Genomic DNA, 21,579 nt, shown 5'->3' with positions numbered 1-21,579 from the left:
GAGTCGATTCCGACCCCTAGTGACCCTTCATTGGGTTTCCTAGGTGAGCCTGAACCACCGACCTTGCAGTTCAAAAGGCTTTGCAGTCTGGCGCATTAACCCACAGCGCCACAGAGCGAGTCTCATGGGGATATATAAATAAATAAACCATGATTCCTAACTCTATATACTTATGTTACTCAAATAACTTAATGTTAGTATTGCTGTTATTGTTGTAATGTGCCGTGAAGTCGGTTCTGACTCATAGTGACCATGTATAGGGTTTCCGAGGCTGTAAATCTTTACCAGAGCAGAAAGCCTCATCTTTCTCCCATGGAACAACTGGTAGTTTCAAACTGCTGACCTTGAGGTTTGCAGCCACTACGCTGTTGTGCCGTTGATCATCTTCTACTTATAACGATCCCATATAATGCAGTAGAGCTGTCCTGCAGTGGTTTTTAGACTGTAATTACTATAGGAGCAGACTGACTGGTCTTTCTCCTGGTAGTTGTTGGGTGGATTTGAACCCCTCAGCATTCAATGCATTTAATACTTTGCATATGAGGATCTAGGGGTGAGGTCAAGTATAAAATAAATTCTATTCAAGTGCTTAATCCAAGTAAGTAATTACAGATAAAAGGTTCTAAAAAATAGTTTAGAAAAGAGAGTTATAGGCTGATACAGAAGTTGAAAAAAGAATAAGAAATCAGGAGGTTAGGAGAAAATGGTTTAATAAACTGGAACTAAATTTAAAAAAATATATTGTATTATAATGAAAAGACAAATATCTCAGTTATATTTCTTTATTTCCAATCAGAGACCATAGATAATTATTTTAAAGTAATGAAAGAGAGGTCAGTAAAAGAGAAGACTGATAAAAATTTCTTCCAGGCAAATTATTCTTGTAATTGGTGGTGATTGCTTTTAATGAAACCATACCTTTCAAAGACAAAATTACTTTTGTGTATTATCTCATGAAACATTCTAACAGTTATCTTTGATGGAGACCTTGAGTGTCATTTGATGCATACATTTCAGTTCTGGTTTCACAAGGCTTTTAAAACTCCAGTCTATGGTCAGTGTTGAATGTATATCAAGCACATGAAAGCACCTAATGTATTTTTCTCACCATGAGTTTAATTGGAAAAATTTGGAAAATAGAACAAGCTCTAGAAATGACTGAAGTAGATTAAAGAAAAAAGAAAACAAAACAATAGCAATAAATTTCTTGCCTACTTAGGCAACAATATGTCTTATGCAGACGTTTTAGTGGTTCTTACTCAGCTGGTTTTGAATAGGGGACAGGACAAAGGTATCAGTGTCTTTGGAGTCTCTCCTGTCCTTGCAGACTTTTCTTACTTGAGTGCTAGATTTCACACTAGCTTTTCCTTTGTTATAATCTGTTGGGATTCACTGAAAAGAATACTGTTTGTTTAAAAACACCTGTTTATCCACTAACAGGAGGATAAATTCAAACTAGATTTTCTTCCTAGATTTTTTTTTTTTAAAGTAGTTGGTGTATTTGGGGCAGCATGATGCATTTAAAAAATTATGATTTCTTAGATAGCATCCAATTATCTAAAGACATTCCCAAATGTGTTTTAAATGATGAGTTGTATAGAATCAGTCAGAATCATATTGTTGTTGTTGTTGTTGTAAAGTGCCATCGAGTTGGTTCCGACCCATAGCGACTCTGTATAGGGTTTCTGAGGAGCAGCTGGTTAGCTTGAACCGCCGACCTTGCAGTTCAAACGGCTTTGCAGTCTGGTGCATTAACCCACAGAGCCACACCAGTTCTCCAGAATCATATTACTTAAGTTAAAAAATAAAGAAAAAAATCAATCCAAGATGACACCTAGATGTCAGTGAGATGGACTGGCATGGTGACAGTAGCAATGGGCTCAACCATAACAGCAATGTGAGGTTGGCCCAGGACCAGGCAGTGTTTTGTTTTGTTGTACAAAACTCACTGTGAGTCGGAAACAACTCAATGAGACCTAACAACAATTGAGAATTGATTAAATCAGACTTTGCCTTTGAGGTTGTTAATAATTTGGAGGGAGTAGTGTATTAACTTTGCCCAGCTTTTGGTTGGGTTGTTCGTTTTCTTATTGTTAAATTGCAGAACATTTGTAGGTATAAGGCCCTTATTGGATAAGTGGTTCCCAGGATTCTCTCCCAATCTGCGGGTTGCCTTTTCACTTTGTTGATAATATTCCTTTGATGGATACAAGTATTTAATTTTAATGAGATCCAATTTATTTTGTCTTTTGCTGATTGTACAGAATAAATCATCATTAAAAATTAATTTTTATAGATACACTCCTGTATTTTCTTCTAAGAATTTTATGGCTATAGAGTTCATATTTAAGTCTTTGCCAGTGTTTCGTTTCAGTTTTTTTTTTTTTTTAACTTACATATTTGGAACTAGACTGGTTTATAGGTATTCTAATTTTTTATTTGTTCTGAAATTTCTTCAGAAAAACCTTGTGTATTTTGCTTCCTCAATTAGTATGTAAGTCTTTTGAGAAGAGAACTCATATATGCTAATATCTCCTTTCAATCTCTCACTTATCACATGCACACAAAATGCAATAATGTATTAATTAGATAATAAAAGGAAAACACTGGACATATCCCAGAATATTCCAAAAACTGGAAAATGCTGGCTTGTTTTGTCTTCTTCCTGTTACTGATTTGTGGTTTTCTGAATTTCAAATAAGCAAGTATTCTAAATTCATTAGTCAAACACAAAAACAATAGTGAGATCCCATTTCCAAATTGTGATAGTAATTTTCCTGAAAGACACCAAGTATTTTCATGTTCAAGATTCTGTCTTCAAAATGTGGCCTACGATAAAGTCTTATGTGGATCAGATATATATAAATAATAAATACAAATTCTTGAGAACAGATCCTATGCCTCTCTTTTGATATTATATCCTTTGTAAGCAGTACAGCATAAAACTCAGGTGCATGCAATAAATATTTGTTGAATAAACCCAACTCAATGCTTAAAGTTGAGTTAATTATTCTTATATGCACTAGGACAGATGTGGTTGAAAGGGTAGATGTATAGAGAACTTTTGTTTGTCGAAGATGTAGATGATCTAGTCCTAGGTCTTCCTAAGTCTATTAGGAAGAACTATTAGGAACCACCTATGTCTTACACTGTGGGCTAATGCATCAGATAGCAAAGTCACTTGAACTGCAAGGTCAGTGGTTCAAGCTCATCAGCTGCTCCTTGGAAACCCTATACAGGGTCGCTATGGGTTGGAATCGACTTGATGGCACTTAACAACAGCAACAAAGTTTTTTAGAAACAAAACAATATTTTCAGGTGAGCTATCTTGGCCTGGTGGTGGGAGTTCTATAATCATGTCCTGTTACATTCTGAGAATGAAAGTTAGAGCTTCTCAGCCCTGAGTTGCTGTCCATGGTCAACTGTATTGCTGTAGAATTTTTTTCGTATCTTTGAGCTGCTCAAGCAGAGGCTCATTCAGAACTCCCACTCCCAACAGTACCAGGAACCATAGTCACAAAGTGATATGGAGAGAATGGATAACTCTTATCAAGGATTATAAAACAATGCCTTTGTCTTTGCACAAATATTTTATTCATTGGGGCATGTAGTCGAACATGACAGTTCAGGACTTGATAAAATGTGCTTTTCTTTTTCTGAAGTCTTTTTTAATTCGGCAATAACAAAACAAAGCATGAGAAGACATTTATAGAGTGTTAAGTCACTTATAATTATCAACATCCTGCTATCATTAGTTAGTATTTTTAGTTTAAAATATACAGCTTAAGGAACTTTACCCTTTAGCTATTAAAATTTATTCTCATGTTGCAGAATGATAGCACTGGTTTCCAGAATGTGTTTTTAATGATGATATTTCATTTTAGCAAATTAAAAAAATATACTGAGAAAGAGAGAAAGAAAAAAGTAAGCAAGAAAGAAATGCAGAAAGAAAGAGAATAGTTGTTGTTGTTCTTGTTAAGTGCTGTGGACTCGGTTCTGACCCATAGTGACCGATGGGGTTTCTGAGGAGCAACTGGTGAACTTGAACAGCCAAACTTGCAGTTCAAATTGACTTTGCAGTCCAATATATTAACCCACAGCTCCACACCAGGATTCAAAGAGGACACTAGAAAAGAAAAAGTCCTCCATCCTATGTGCTATAACTGGTGAATATTATCTACTATACATGAAGGTTGCCAAGAATGTGCAACTGATGAACTCATTCTCAATATTGAGAATTACTTACCTTACCTTTTTGATTTCTCCTAAGCTTTTGAAGTTATTGTTAGATTACAGGTGTGAGATAATGAATCAGGATTTTATGAGTGACAACGTGATCATTTAGTTTTTTGTGTTTACATCACTATATATCAGTTTAAATGTTTGAATTTCATTTTCTTTCTCTTCTTTTTTATTTCCATGTCGTTCCTCCAGAATGTGAAGGATTATTTTGAATGTAGCTTGAGTAAATCGTACAGTTCTTCCAGTAACACACTTGGGATCGACCTCTGGAGAGGTAGAAGGTGTTGTTCAGGAAATTTACAGTTGCCACCACTGTCCCAAAGACAGAGTGAGAGAGCAAGGACTCCGGAGGGAGATGGCCTTTCCAGGCCCACCACGCTCCCACTGACTGCCCTTCCAAGCATTGCTATTACAACTGTAAGCCAAGAGTGGTGAGTAGTCTCCAAATTAAATGTCAAGTCTGAAGTTTTATTTTCTAATTACTCCAAATACAATTTCATATCATTACAATACTAATTATCTGTAGAATAACTAAAGCTGTAGTTGTTTTGAAAATTTGTTTACCTTTGCATGGCAAAACGAGACATTTTAAATGGCGCCAGTATTTCTACTACTGAAGGTTGGTAGGAGATTTCATATGAAGCCAAATAATGAAGGAAGGAAAAGTAATACTCATATGTCAAGAGAAAGCAAAATTACTTCCTATCAACTGGCTTTTTAAAAAAAGAATGATTCAGAATGCAGCTATATTTTTATGTGCAAAACAAAAAAAATGAAACCGTATAAGAGTATTTTAAGAAAGAATATAAATGTTTGGACAGGAGATAATTTTTATTGATATAATCTGTCATATAGTTGTTCCTGTTTATTATTATTATCATTCCACTTTAATAGTCTCTTTAATCTTTAATAATTTTATGATTATCAAATAAAATGTTTCATTATAAATCAATAACAAAGTATAAAATTATACTTTGAAAACTGCTTTAAATACTTTGCAAAGCCTATTTGAGGAAGAGGCTATTTTAAACTAGTTCAATGTTGAAATTTTAATTCTTTATAACTGTAATCACATAACTGTGGTTAAATTATATCATGATGAAACAGCTTCAAATGTGTTCTTATTACATACTTAACAGTTAGCATAGACTTTTTTTTCTTTGCATAACTTTCAAATATTTTCTAAGTATGGCCTGTTTAAATAGCATGAAGTTTATCATTGAAATGAAAAATCTTTCCTCTATGTTTTTCATAATTTAAAATTATATTCATGTAGTGCTTTCAAAAATCAGAGTTTGTTTCAATCATTTATTAAGAAAAAGGACTAAACACAATAAATTTTTGTATAGTGCCATTCCAATAAATCATTAAAGTCTGTGATTTTTATGGTGTGCCATATGCCTTGCCACATGCTGAGCTTGGCAGTGCTGGTGAGTAACCCCACATGTACTCTTTGAATAATCCAAGGCATTTTTTAGGTGGTGACTATCAGCTACACTAAGAATTAGATGGGATCGCTGTGACTTTAGGTAAAACAGTTAATAGCATGAAATGGGCCATCAAGTCATTCTGTATGTAATAAGGAATCATGATACAACAACGTAATAGTGCATTGCAGGAAGAATGGGTTAAATATTTGAGACGTTCTGATGTACAACTTCTGTTTAGCTGAATTAACTATTTGTCAATAGTCAATTATTTGTTGTCATGAGTTGATTTGCAGAGACCCTTGAGGGCAGTGTTGGGCTGCACCATGGGGTTTCTTAGACTGTGTTCTTCAAGGGAACAGATCAGCTAATATTTTCTCCTCAGACATACTGGTGGCTTCAAACTGCTGACCTTTTAGCTACCAGTCAAGTGTTTAACCTAAAAGAGCCACAATGGGGCTCTTTTGAATGATGATCTCCATATCTATCTACCTACTTACCTATCTTCTATTTTTCTAGAGAACCCTTACTAATGCAAATATGCATATGATAAAGGTGAAGCTTGATAAGGTTTCACATAGTCACTTACATTAAAAACACTACCTTACCTAGCCCCTCAAAGGCCCTATTTATGCCACCCTCCAACCACTACTTCCTCCTGTCTTCTAACAGAATTTTTTGGTGTTGTTTATGTTTTCAGTGACACAAAAGATTCTCTTTCAGTATCATAATATATCACAATATCCTTCACTGTTACAAGTCAAGGCTTGAATTTTTTTTCATTTTGAGAAATACTGAGTGTAATCGTCCCTCTTGGTTTTCAAACTCCAGATCTTTGCATATTTCATTATAGTTCTTTATTTTGTCTTCTCGAGCTGCTCTTTGAAATAGTCTTTTGATGCTTCCTGTGTCCTTCAATATTTTGCCCATAGAACCATTCAATATTGTAACCCAAGGCTTGAATTTTTTCTTCAGATCTTTCATCTTGAGGAATGCTGAGTATGTTCTTCTCTTGTGCTTTTTTTTAACTTCAGGTCTTGGCACATTTTATTATAATACCTAATTTTGTCTTCAATTTCATCATCATTGGCTTTATTGTTGGTGCATAAATTTGAATATTAATGGAATTTATGGGTCTTCCTTGTAGGCATATAGATATTATCCTATCATAGAAAGCATTTGCTTCAAGATAGATACTGAGATGCTCTTTTGACATTGAATGCAACGTCATTCCTTTTTAATTTGTCATTCCCAGCATAGTAAGTCCTATGATTGCCAGATTCCAAATGGCCAGTACAGATCCATTTCAGCTCACTAATGAATGTGTCCCATTTCAGTTTTACAACTCCCAATTTTCCTAGATTCAGACTTTGTACATTCCATGTTCTGGTTACTAACGATGTTTGCAGCTGATTGTTATGATTTTGAGCTGTGCCAAATGAGCAAATGAAGGTCCCCAAAATTTTGCTTTATCCACATCAACTCTACTTTGAGGAGTCAGCTCTTCCCCAGTTATATTTTGAGTGCCTTCCAAACTGAGGGACTCATCTTCCAGCACTACCTCTGAAAATATCTCACTATTATTAATAAGGTTTTCAGTCACTAAGCATTCGGAGGTGGTCTGCTTTGCCTTCTTCTGAGTTTGTCTTAGTCTGGAAGCTTACCAGAAGCCAAGGATGATGGTACTGCCAGCCACTACAGTACTACAAACTGACAGACAAGTGGTGCGTTGTGCCACTGTGTCTCCCTTTTAAGAACTACTGGCATAGATTTTCTCAAGGAAATAAGAGGTTAGGTTACTTTCTGACAATAGGGGAATCAGAGGGGAGGAAGCCTACCATTCTCCTTATTTCAATCTTTGACATGTTGTTGTTGTTGTTAAGTACCAGTTGTTAAGAGTCAGTGCCGACCCATAGCAACCCTGTACAGGGTTTCCGAGGTTGTAAATCTTTATGGGAGCAGAAAGCCTCATCTTTCTCCCACGGAGCAGGTGGTAGTTTCAAACTGCTGACCTTAAGGTTCGCAAACCAATTCGTAACTACTACACTACCAGAGCCTTTTGACACGTTAAGACTACAGTTTTTGCCTAGGAGATTTTTTCCCTGTATCAAGCCAATCGACTTGTGCTTTGCTTGAACTCATAAGGTGTTAGACAACAGTGCTGTTTTGAGACTATTTACACCTTAATGATAAACTTATTACCAGTCTAGTGGAGCCCTGGGGGCACAGTGGTTAAAGCACCCCACTGCTAACCAAAAAAGTCGACTGCTCAAACTCATGGACTGCTTTCCAGGAGAAAGCTGTAGCCATGAGCTTCTGTAAAAAGTGCAACCTTGAAAACTCTGTCTTACAGGTCACTGTGAGTCAGAATCAAATCAATGGAAAATGGATTTGGTTCATCACTAGTTGAATATTCAGGCACTGTGGGTTAAGGTACTGGACTGCAAAGTCTGTTTGAATCACAAGGTCAGCGGTTCAAAGTCACCAGCTGCTCCTTGGAAATCCTATACAGGGCTGCTATGGGTCAGAACTGACTTGACGGTACTTAGCAACAACAACAATAACCTTATGGTTCAAACTGGCCTTGCAGCCCAGTGCATTACCCTGTAGCACTACACCAGGACCTGCCTCATTAACAACTCACTTCGAAATGGGTCCATAATCACAGGCATTTTTGTTGTTAAATGCCATCAAGTTGATTCTGGCTCATAGTGACCGTGTATAAGGTTTCAGAGCATGGTTGCTGGTAGGCTTTCTGCTCTCGTAAAGAATTGCAGCCTCAGAAACCCTGTGCAGGGTCACTATGAGTCAGAACTGACTCCACGGTACTTAACAACAACAATAACCTTATAGTTGGAGTACTGGTGTGGCACTGTGGGTTAATGCACTGGGCTGAAAAGTGGCTTGGAACCTCACGGTAGGAGGTTCAAGCTTACCAGCTGCTCCTCAGAAACCCTATACAGGGTTGCTATGGGGTCAAAATCAACTTGACGGTACTTAACTACAACACCTTGCAGTAATCAGTCCAATGCTTATCCTACAGTACCCAGAACTCAGAGGTTAGGATTTACAATATATCACAGAATGGAAATATATAGCTAGAAGGGTCGTAATAAGTAATTAGCTGTCCTGCAGCAGGGAATATTTTTTCTAGTTGTTGTTTTTCTTCTGATATTCTTTGTTTTGGGGGCTTCTATTCTCAACAAAGATGATAAATATAAGTTTACTTGTCTCCCACCTCCATCTGCCTGAGGGCTGTGCTTCACTTTTTTGTTTCAGTTGTGAACATGATGATTCTATTTAGGCTTCTATTAACTTAGGTGTGATGTCTTTAATGTCCCAACCCTCACCTCTGTTGGGGAGAGTGATGTTGATTTCCCACTCTGCTGGGAAGCTGGAAGCAATTGATACTGTTCTCATGTTCTCATGGAGGTGAAAGCGGTCTGTTGGAAGAGGTGGCCTTTCAGAAACATGGAAAACTGTTTTCTTGCTCCCACATTCGATCACAAATTGACAGTCTGAGGAGGTTCTCAATAAAAATATTTGATACTTCTGTGCTGCTTCTCAACTACAGATCGTAAAACCCTGTTTTAAAGATCAAAATACTCACAGATGCTGTGTACAAATGCCAGAGACTCAACATTGTGTGAGGATGGGGAATTGACACACACATCTGCTTAGCTTGCACCATGCTTTGCCACTCACTAAAATCTTTTTGCTACAGATATTGCATTTGCGACTGTGCATCAAGCACTGCAATCTGCATGTCAGCATCTCACAAAGTGCCACCTCAGGTGTGTGAGGTCATAGACAATGCATGTTTAAAATCATGCCTCATCGTCCCTTCACTTCATTGCTTATATATTCTGTGATCAATCAGGTCAAAGTAATATTAGAAGAGGGAAATTCCAATTTTATGTAAAATATGTCTAGGATCAGATTGTTGTTGTTGTTGTTGTTAAGTGCTGTGGAGTCGGTTTCAACTCATAGTGACCCGTACAGGGTTTCTGAGGCTGTAAATCTTTACGGGATCAGAATGCCTCATCTTTCTCCCGCGGAACCGCTGGTAGTTTCGAACTGCTGACTTTGCGGTTCACAGCCCGATTCGTAATCACTACGCTACTAGAGCTACCTATGTGATTATTGTAGTTATTATAACATGTTTATATCATACTCATGAAAAACTCTCAAGATTTACGGCCTAAGGAGCAGCTCATTGGGTTACTAGCCACAGATTGGCAGTTCAAACCCAATAGCCGGTCTACAGAAGAATAATGAGGGTTGTCTGCTTCTGTAAAGACTTACATTCTTGGAAACCCCCTTAAGTTGGAATCAACTTGATGACAGTGGATTATTGCTTTTTGTTTGTTAAGGTTGTTTTGTTGTGGTTTGGGGTTTTTGTTGTTGTTTTTAAATAACACATTATGGAGTCTCTGAGTGGTGCAAACGTGTAATGTACTCAATGTTGACTGAAAGGTTGTGATTCCAGTCTACCCAGAGGTGCCTTGGAAGAAAGACCTGGTTCTCTATTTCCCCAAAACCAGCCACTGAAAACACCGTAGAGCACATTTTTACTCTGACGCACAAGCTTTTGTCATGAGTTGGAAGTGACTGGGTATAACCTTGCTTGTAATAAAACATTCCATCCACATTCTACTTAAATTTAACTCAACACTGGCCTTGTGAGGTAAGCATTATTCCTAAGATAAAGCAAAAACAAGCAAACAAAATGGCTGACCAAAGTGTAACCGTTGGCTAAGGGTTTCATAAAAAGGGAAAGATTCCAATTTCACTATATGATGACTTACAGCTTTTAGGCACCCACCTCTCTCTCCCCTTTCTCTTTTAATCTCATCTAGGAAAGATGAGACTATCTACTCATGAAAAACTCTCAAGATTTACAGCCTTGGAAACCTAAGGAGCAGCTCTGCTCTGTCCTTTTGGGTCACTATCAGATGGAATAGATTTGATGGCAGTGGGATTGGGATTTTTGAGGGAAGATAAGAAAATCTGGGCACTCCACTCCCTCCTCAATACCTGTGGAGAAATTTAAGCCATGCAAACCTCTCTCCTGTGGTGAAACTTGTCACTGCAACCACAGTGTAAACCCTAAGCCTCCTTTATCTTGTTTCACCATAAGCAGGATCTAAGCGATTTTCCTTAAGTTTTCCTCTCTACTATATGAGTGTTACTGTTGTTGTTAAGTACTGTCGAGTTGGTTCCTACTCATAACAACCCTATATAGAGCTTCTGAGGAGCAGCTGGTGAGTTTGAAGCTCCAATCTTGCAGTTGAGTGCTTATATACTACAGTGCCACACCAGGACTAGTGTTATGTGAATGTTTGTTTGTTTTATTTGTATGTGCCATCCAGTCAGCTCCTACTCATGGTGGTGGTGATTATATGCCATGGAGTTGGTTCCAACTCATAGCAGAGGCTGTAAATCTTTACGGGAGCAGAAAGCCTCATCTTTCTCCCATGAACGACTGATGGTTTCAAACTGCTGACCTTGACGTAAACAGCCCAATTCATAACCACTATGATACCAGAGCTCTGACTCATAGCAACCCTGTATTGGGTTTCCTAGTAGTGGCTGGTAAGTTTGAATTGCCAACCTTGCAGTTCAAACCTACCAGATGGTCAAGTGTTTATGCTACAGTGCCACACCAGAACTCCTACTATGTGAATGTTGTTGTTAATTAAGAGACACGGAGTCGGTTCTTACCCATAGCGACCCTGTATAGGGCTTCTGAGGAGCAGCTGGTGAGCTTGAACCACCGACCTCGAGGTTCAAAGCAACTTTGCAGTCCAGAGCAGTAACCCACAGAATCACACATGAAGACTTTTTAAAATATCTATTCATTCCTATGTGGCATTACTCCTGACATTCATAAATTTCTGAGTAAAGAATGTATACTCCATAACATAAGATGAATATCTCTGTCATCAAAGTGATTTAATTAAAATAAAAATGTTCTTATTTCAGTGCATCTCTTACAGCACTTCAATAGCTCTTCATTATCTTCAGAGTAAAATCAGGGCATCACCAAAGTCTTTAAGACTCTTTCCAACTGCATCTTATCACAAGCACCCTGATCTACAACCAAATAAAACTGCATGAAGTTCCTTCAAAATCCAATCTTCTCTCCTGCTTTTATGACTTAGACACATATTGTACAGCCCAGGAAAGACCTCTTCTGCATTCCCACAGTGTCTTGTACATCTACTTAGGATGGTATTTTATAACATCTGCCTCTGTTACTAGGTTACAACTGCCCAAGGACAGTCAGTGTCCGTGTCTTGTTTATATCTTCATTTCTTAGCTGCCGTTCTAACATAACACCTTTATTTTCCTGAAATGACCAAATGACTGAAGGAATAAAACTTCATTATCCTACTCTAAATAAGAAGCATCTCTTTGTGGAGATCTTTACCCAGAAATTTATGAATGTCAGGAGTAATGACACATAGGAACTAATAAATACGAAAAAGTCTTCATGTGTGATACCGTGGGTTACTGCTCTGGACTGCAAAGTTGCTTTACATTCTAAAGATGGAGTGGGAGAGAACTCCTAAAACTATTATCGTCTTCCGTCCAAGAATAAAATATCCAAGAGTTTAGCCAAGCATATGGATACCCAATAAAGAAAGATTATGCTGTTCTACCTCCCTTGTAGCTAGGTGAAATTATGTGATTAGGCTAGATCATGTCCTTAAAAGAAAGGGAGATCCTCTTTCTTCCTCTGTCTCCTTTGCTACTGGCTGGACATGGATATGCAATGGTGAGATTTCTTGCACTGTGCAGCCAAGGTACCACCATAGGCCAGACGGAACAGCAAGACAGAAGGGCTTGAGCACCTGGCACCTTCATGGAAGAGAGCCACCATGCTAAATTGAATTTTAAGGTGAAATAGATAATATTTCAATTTTGCTGATTTGAAATTTTGTTTGTTGCAGTATCTGAATGTATATCGTAAGTATGATTGAATTTATAATGTAAATATGCAATTACAGTGGAGGTTTATATGAAGAGGATGCCAATATCCTAAACCTCACAAGTTATCTAAGAAAATAAAATAGTTACAAATATATGTTATATATATAGCCTAATCTGTTAAGTTTCGTATGTTACTATTCAAAATAAGTGCTAATTGAACCTTGCAGACACGAAGAAGGTCTATATAATGCCCAAGGTAGTCAATGGGAGCTACTCAGATAAGAAGACGCACATGGGCAAGGCACTCACATCTAGATGTACCAACCAGTGTGATCTAAAGGAGACTGGGAGTTGAATAACTCTATATTATGGCTTCCTATTATTTGATGATCTTACTCAGTAAGTACTTCAAGTCAAATGCAGCAAGTCAAGTTGTGTCATCTGCATATTGCGGATTGTTAAGGAGTCTTCCTTCAATCCTGATGCTCTGTTCTTTCTCATATTGTCCAGCTTCTTGGGTTATATGCTCAGCATACAGATTGAATAAGTATGGTTAAAATATACAACCTTGATGCACAGCTTTCGTAATTTTAAACCATATAATCTCCCATTGTTCTGTTTTAATGACGGTTTCTTAGTCAACGCGCAGATGAAGATCAAAGACTACAAACTTCAGTATGGATTACACCTCAACAAAGGAAAATAAAAACCCTCACACCTGGATTAATAAGTAACATCATTATAAGTAGAGAAAATGATGAGATCGTCAATGATTTCATTTCATTTGGATCCACAATCAACACCCATAGAAGCAGTTAAGTCAAATTTTGCACCTGTAAAAGTCTGCTGCAAAAGAACTCTCTAAAGTGTTAAAAAGCAAAAATGTCACTTAATGAACTAAAATGTGCCTGACCCAAGCCATGGTATTTGTCAGTCACATCCTATGCATTCAAATGCTGGACAATGAATAAGGAAAACAAAAGAATAATTGATGTATTTGAATTATGATGTTGGTGAAGAGTATTGAATATGACATGGACTGCCAGAAGAATAAACAAATCTATCTTGGAAGTGGAAGTGGTATAGCCAGATACTTCATCTCAGGTATTTTGGACATGTTATCAAGAGGAACCAGTCCCTGGAGAAGGCCATCATGCCTGAATAGAGAGGCAGCAAAATACAGAAAGATGCTCAATGAGATGTTTGGGTGGCTGAAACAATGGGCTCTAACATAGCAACTTTGTACAAGGCAATGCTTCATTCTGTTGCACATAGAGTCACTCTGAGTCAGGACTGATTGGATGGCATCTAATAACAACAAAAACATTATTTCATGGACTCACTTATCTGATTATTTAGTAATGGTAAAAGAAATAAATTTGTTAATTGATATAGACATGAGTCTTGTTCACTAAAGGGCAAGCTGTTGAACTTATGAATACTATAACAGACAAGAAAAGTATGTTGTTTCTGTTGGTTACTGTGAGTCGACATTGGATTATGGTGACTTTGTGTATAATAGAATGAAGCATTGCCCAGTTCTGTGACATCTCCATGGGTTTGGGTATGTTGAGAGCACATTGTGTCAATCCATCGCACTGATGATTTTGCTTTCCTGATCCTTTACTTCACTACACATGTGACTGCAAGAAAATGACTACTCACTGTCACTCCCAGCCAGGAAGTCAAGTCCATCTGATAAGGACCATTTATAGGGTTTTCAAAGCTGTTAATCTTTTGGGGCAGCAGAAAGCCTTCTTGCTCTCCCACAGAGCAGCTGGTGGGCTTGAACTGCCAACCTTACACTGCTTAGCCTATAATGCCACAACAAGGTTACTGTTGTTAAGTGCTCACGAGTCAGTTCTGACTCATAGAGACTCTGTATATGGCTTCCAAGAAGCGGCTAGTGGGGTTGGACTTCCAATTCTATGGCTAGTAGTCCAGTGCTTATCCTAAAGTGCCACAATAGGACTACTGTAGAATAAAATAAGTGTGATGAAAAAATAAACAGAATGATGTGCTAGAGTGACTTGAAGTCAAACAAGAGTGCTGCTTTAGGCAAAGTAGGTAAGGAAGTCCTTCAGGAAGAACTAATATTTGAGTTCCTAACCAAATTGGAAAATGCAGCTATTCTTTACAAAAAACAGGTTAACAGAACTTTCTTGGCAGAGTAGGCAGAAATGTAAAAGCTCTGAGTTGAAGAATATCCTGGTATGATGAATTGTTATTTTTGTCGTTAAGTACTGTATAGTCTGGTAACGTAGTGGTTATGAATCAGACTGTGAACAGCAAGGTCAGCAGTTCGAAACTACCAGCTGTTCCGTGGGAGAAAGATGAGGTGTTCTGCTCCCGTAAAGATTAACAGCCTCAGAAACCCTGTACAGGGTCTCTATGAGTTGGAACCAACTCCACGGCACGTAATAACAACAACAACAACAACCGTATAGTCGGCTCTGACTCATGGCGACCGTGTATAGGATTTCTGAGGAGTGGCTGGTGAGCTTGAATTTTTGACCTTGTGGTTCAAAGCAACCTTGCAGTTCAGTGCATTACCCCAGTGCGTCACACCAGGATTCCGGTATGATGAATTGGAAAAAGTAAACCAGTGGGGCTAGAATACAGAAAGCTGCAATCAAACCCTTCTACTTCTTACCATTCCTACTGGTAGTACATTACTACAAATCATCTTGCAACCACTTTGAATTTACAATTTATTAACACTTTTTAAAAAATCAGATCATATCACATTTTGTTTAAAATTTTGTAATAGACTCTTAATGCTCTTCAAAAATAAATAAATAAATAAAATTCCTTACTACAAAGGACTTCCGGTGTGGCGCTGTTGAATCAACACTGGACTGCGAGCTACAAGATCAAGTGCTTCTCAGAAACCCTATTCAGAGTCGCTGTGAATCAGAACTGACTTGAGGGCACTTTAACAACAACAGCAACATAGCCTACAAATGACAATTAGGCCTGTCTAACTAATTGGCTGAAAATTGAGTCATGGATTAAGTTTATTTTCAGACTTAAGGGGTGACTAAGGGCCATCATTCTCTATCCAACGTGTAAGTCTGGTTTAATTTTTTTTAAGATTTTTAGTTTTGTTCCACATTTTTCTCCCACTCTATCCAGGATCTTCTCATGCACCTCCTTTCACAGCGTTGGTAATGGGAACCAGGCATCAATTGTTCTTCTGGACTCAAAGTCATGAAAACTGGTGTTCTGATGATCTATTAGTCTGTTTGACTAATTGTTTCCAAGCGTCTTGTGTTTCCATCGCCCTTCTCTCCTCCATACAGGAAGAGACCAATAGTTGAACCTTAGATGACCACTCACTCAACAACAATACCAATGAGTATATGCAGTTAGATATCTGAGTCTGGGCTTCAAAAGTGAGATAGAAATTTGAGAAGTCATCAAAATATAGTATTAGTAATTTAGAAGTTAATTTTATTTATAAAACATTTCAACCATACATCAAAGTGAAAAACATAATGTAACAGACACTGTCTAATGATACTTCTTCCATTTAGATTTAGCAAATGTTAATATTTTAGGTTTTTCAGATAATAAAGTCATAGATACACATAAAGGAGTAAGGACATTCATCTGGCCACTTTGGGTTCTTTGTACCAATAGCTAAGATAGCAGTGACTAGAGTTATATTGTTGTTGTTAAGTGCTGTTGAGTTGGTTCTGACTCATAGCAACCTCGTGTAGGGTTTCTAAGGAGCAACTAGTGGGTTTGAACTGCTGACTTTGTGGTTAGCAGTCAAGTGATTATCCCAGGCCACACCAGAGGATAATGAGTTTCTGGGGAATGTGGTGGATCTGTAGGATAAGCACTGGACTGTGAACCACAAAGTTCAAGGCCACCAGCTGCTCCATAGCAGAAAGATGAGTCTTTGCTCCCGCAAAGAATTACAGCCTTGGAAAACCCTAAGCAGGCTCTCTATGAGTTGGAATTGACTCAATAGCCATGTTGTTAGATCCCTTCATAGCCTCCATCTCTACCACAATTGTAACTCTGATACAAGACTATCACACAGGTGTCAGGATAATCAAATACAGGACTGATTATGTTTACTTGTTGAGCCATTCTGTCTGTTTGGGATTTTTTAGATTTTTTGGCTGTGGATTTTCTCTATTAACCACTAATGTGTATTGCAGCAATCCATATATTTTGTGTCAGATTTCATAGATCCATCTACATGCCTCTTCCCCAGGTTTTTGTACTTGGTTTTCCAGGGCCCTGAGCAGTCATTCAAAAAAAGTCATTAGTCTATAGATTCACAGAGATGCTAACCTTAGACCACTTCTTTCCATGAACAATGTGGATAACCAGATATAGTACTCAACACTCCTGTTCTTGGGAGCTTTCCCCCTAAATGCATTTTTTCAAGGTCCCTCCATGTTGTTGTTAAGTGCCATCAAGTCGATTTCAACCCATAGTGACCCTGTATAGGGTTTCTAAGAAGCAGCTCATAAGCTTGAGCTGCCAACTTTGCAGTCTGACGCATTAACCCACAGTGCCACACCAAGACTCATTTTTGGGCTTACAGCCACATTCTAAACTTAGCCATCCAGGGACCAAACTTGGACGGTTCCCTCCTTTGTTAACAGGTCACAGGCAATACTCTATGCATACAAAAGTGTTGGAGTTTTGTTCTGTTGTGAATAAGGACACTATGAGTTGGTACCAATTGGACAGCATCTAACAACAACAGCAACACAAAGATGTCAGCTCTATGTTTAGAAAGTTGTGAACTGAGATAAATGAATTTGATGCAACAGTGACAGATGGCATAAGGATTTGGGTCACATATTTATTCAATTCTCTCATATCATCTTGACCTTATCGGATTTTATTCTGGATCAAATATTTGTCTTGTGTTGGATTGCTCCTGATTGCTTATCCTACAGTGCCAGACTTGTTATTAGCTGCCGTTAAGTTGATCCTCACTCACGGCAGCCCCATGCACAACAGAATGAAGATTTGCTTATCCCTATGCCATTACAAAGATTAGTTGCAGATCAGATTTTTGTGAGCTATAAGATTTTTATTGGCTGAGTTTTGGAAATGGATGGCCAGGTCTTTCTTCTTAGTCTAAACCTGTTCAGCATTACAGCAAAATGCAAGCGTCCACTGACAGACAAATGGTTCTGGGTATGAGGTACATTGGCCAGGTCTCCAGCATGGAAGATTAGGATTCTACTTTCCAGTGCCGCTCCTGAGACCTACTGATTCAGAAATCTTTGACTTTTAATAAGCCTTCCAGGTGATTCTGGAGTCTGCTAACATCCAAGAATCACTGAGAGAGACCTCTTCCTAGTCAACGATACTACTTTGCTGACCTCAGGTGTTGTTGTTGTTAAGTGCTGTGGAGTTGGTTCCGACTCATAGCGACCCTGTACAGGGTTTACGAGGCTGTAAATCTTTATGGGAGCATAAAACCTCATCTTTCTCCTGCGGAGCAGCTGGTAGTTTCGAACTGCAGACCTTGCGGCTCGCAGCCCGATTCGTAACTACTACTCTACCAGACCTCAGGTAGTGCTCCCTAATTTAGCACTCCGGGTCAAATAAACCCTTCATTGCCATAGCACAGTTGGTCCATTTAAACTCACTTCCCTAACAGCTTGTTCATAATAAAGGGAAAGCGAAGCCCCAGAGTAGTGCTTAATGAGATATAATGATTCATAAAATAGAGGCATGTATTATAACACAGTGGTTAAAAAGCCTTAGTTTATAGTCAGAAGAACCACGGTTTGAACCAAACTTGTTAATCATGTTGATATTAAGTTTCTGGATCCTGTTAAAAGGTGGTAATAGTAGTGCCTGACTTTTAAGACGGACTCCTGATGTGGCACTGTAGCATCAGTGATAGACTGTGAACCACAAAATCGGCAGTTCAAAGCCACCAGCTGCTCCTCAGAAACACTACACAGGACCGCTGTGAATTGGAACTGACTTGACGGCACTTAACAACAATAATGAAGTGTGATGTTGAACATATTTTCACAAGCTTGCTAGCGATTTATTTTCTTAGGTAAGGTGTCTCTGTTCAGATCTTTTGCTCATTATCAGACTGGGTTATTTATTTTCTTATTTTTGAGTTTTTAAAGTTCCTTGTACAAGGGTAACTCAAAAAGTATTACTACTAAGTTTTCAATTCATACATGCACAGATTACCAAACAAAATGTGTTTAAACATGTCTCTGAAATCAGTATATAGTTGCAGACAAGTTATCTCAATAATGTTGGTGCTGTTGGTATGGGCTGTTGTGTTGATTCTGATTCATGGCAACTCTGTATAGGGTTCCCAAGGAGCGGCTGGGGGGTTTGAACCACCAACCTTGTGGTTAGCAATCCATTGCTTATCCTACAGTGCCACACCAGGATCTCATAATGACCCTGTAAAGTTTTCAAGGCAGTAAATCTTTGTTGTTATGTGCCGTCAAGTCAGTTCTGACTCATAGCAACCCTGTATAGGGTTTCCAAGGAACAACTGGTGGGTTTGAACTGCCAATTTTGCGATTAGCAATCGAGTGCTTACCTTACAGTGACACACCAGGACTCATCGAGCAAAAATCCTCATCTTTCCTCTGTGGAGCAGCTAATGGGCTCCAACCACTGACCTTGTGGTTTGCAGTCCAGTGCTTATCCTACAGCACCACACCAAGATCGTGTTGTTAAGAGCCTGAAGAGGTGCCAACTCATAGCAATGCTGTGTAGGTTTTCCAAGGCTGTCAATCTGTTGTTATGTGCTGTCCAGTCAGTTCTGACTCATAGCAACCCTACATAGGGTTTCCAAGGAGCTACTAGTAGGTTCGAACCGCCGACCTTGTGATTAGCAGTCCAGTGCTTATCCTATAGCACTATACCAGGATTCCTGGAGCAGAAATCCTCATTTTTTTCTTCTGTAGAGAGGCTGGTGGGCTCCAACTGCCAACCTTATGGTTTGTAGTCCCAGGTTCATCCTACAGAGCCACAGCGCTCCTCTTGGTTTCATTGTTATTGTTGTGAAATGCCTTCAAGTTGGTTCTGATTCCTAGAGACCCTGTCTAGAGTTTCCAAGGAATGGCTGGTGGCTTTGAATCACCCACCTTGTGGTTAGCAGTTCAATGCTTATCCTATAGCAGCACATCAAGACTTGTAAGTCTCATCAGGGTGCCTTTAAAAAAATAGTCCTATCAAAACAATGGCTTTTAATGAGGATCTGCTGGTTCAGTTAAATTCAAACCAACACTTAAGGTATATTTAAGTCCAAGATGACTTCATGTGAAGCTTGCTTTCCTACACTATTTCCATGATATTGTTGTTGTTAAATGCCATCCAGTTGGTTCTAATTCATAGTGACCTTCTATAGGGTTTCCAAGGAGCAACTGGTGAGTTGGAACCATTGACCATGTGATTCAAACAGACTTGTGATCCAATATTTATCCTACAACGCAACACCAGGACTCCACTTCCATGATGGTTGGGTGGTTGGTAATGTGCCGTGGAGTCGGTTCCGACTCATAGCAACCCTGTACAGGGTTTCCGAGGCTGTAAATCTTTATGGGAGCAGAAAGCCTCATCTTTCTCCCATGGAACAGCTGGTAGTTTCAAACTGTAGACCTTGCAGTTTACAGCCTGATTTCTAACCACTATGCTTCCAGAGCTCCTTATTTCCATGATAGTAGAGCCTTATTCTTTTTCTTATTTAATTATCTAGCATCTTAAGCATACCCTTCATCACACAAAACCCTCATATTTCACCTCTTTGGGGAAAGCCTCCTGGTGCACAGTTCTAATGATGCAACTAGCACATTTATCATTTGCTGGATTACATGCTAGTTGTTTACTGGTCTCTGAATTCCTTGAGGACAAATATTGTGTTTTATTCATTTCTGTATTTCAAATGCCTACAGAGTGCCTGGAATATATGAGAGGGGCTTCAAAAAGTTCATAGAAAAATTCCATTCTTTTAATTTCATTCTTCATGAACTTTTAGAAACTCCCTTGTTCTAGGAACTGAATAAATAATTTTTCATTAGTGCAAAAAGAAGACTCTTTAGTTATTCACTAAATTTATTATTTTATTTATTTTTGAGTGGTGATGTGCTATAGAGTTGGTTCCAATTCATAGTTTTTCAGGAGCAGAAAAACTCATCTTTCTCCATCTGAGTGCCTGGTGGTTCACAGTCCAGTGGTTCACAGTCTAGTGCTTATCCTATCGAGTCACTGTGTTCCCCTACTAACACTATATTGTCATTGTGTGCCATTAAATGAGTTCCATCTCATAGTGACCCTGCCTAGGGTTTCCAAGGCTGTAAATCTTTATGGGAAAAGATAGCTTGCTTTCTCCTGTGGACTGGTAGAATCGAACTGCTGATCTTATGGTTACTAGCCCAATGTATAACTACTCTGGTACCAGAGTTCCATCCTATAGTACTGCAAATATAGACTAAATGTAGGCATAGCATTCAGAAGTCACTGCAATGTGTTTAGGACCCAGAATGATTAACCAATGAGATATTTTACAAGGACTTCTGAAAAGATTTCAATTTTTTTCAGTAAATTACTCAAAGTTTAATCTCACACTGTCAGCAGTTCCTTTCTGTTATTTAACCTCAAGCAGTAACCTACTAAATTATATGCTAGTGCTCTAGGAGAATAGCTGTAATTGTCAAAATTCATTGTTACTACTGGGGCATATTTAAGGTCTGGGAAAAGATAAGCTCAGCACAATTTAAAGAGCGGTATATTTAGCACCTTGGGCGAATGGTCCTGTTTAACTCAGAAAACAAAAGGTATTGGTTTAATTAATACTTTGATACCCCCAAATACTGTTTCCTATATGAAACCATTTCACCAGTTATTCTCTGTTCTCTAATCCACTTTCATTGACGTGCACAAACATTCTTGATTGTAGAGATTGATGGCTATAGAAACCAGTTTCTTTCTAGGTGATTCTGACTCCTGGCAGTCT

At 38.4% G+C, this 21,579-nt stretch overlaps 1 protein-coding gene across 1 annotated transcript in view; it reads left to right on the top strand.

Annotated features, from left to right (window-relative positions):
- The window catches only part of PDE4B (phosphodiesterase 4B, cAMP-specific), an 814,686-nt gene that overhangs the window by 4,703 nt on the left and 788,404 nt on the right, over window positions 1–21,579 (top strand). The window contains exon 2 of the mRNA XM_006862448.1: window positions 4,435–4,673. Within this exon, the coding sequence (XP_006862510.1) occupies window positions 4,435–4,673 (239 nt within the window). The remainder of the gene's footprint in view (window positions 1–4,434; window positions 4,674–21,579) is intronic.

This window comes from Chrysochloris asiatica, unplaced genomic scaffold, assembly GCF_000296735.1.
Source record: "Chrysochloris asiatica unplaced genomic scaffold, ChrAsi1.0 scaffold00048, whole genome shotgun sequence".
Lineage (NCBI taxonomy): Eukaryota > Metazoa > Chordata > Mammalia > Afrosoricida > Chrysochloridae > Chrysochloris > Chrysochloris asiatica.
This window is presented reverse-complemented; position numbering and strand designations above follow the sequence as displayed.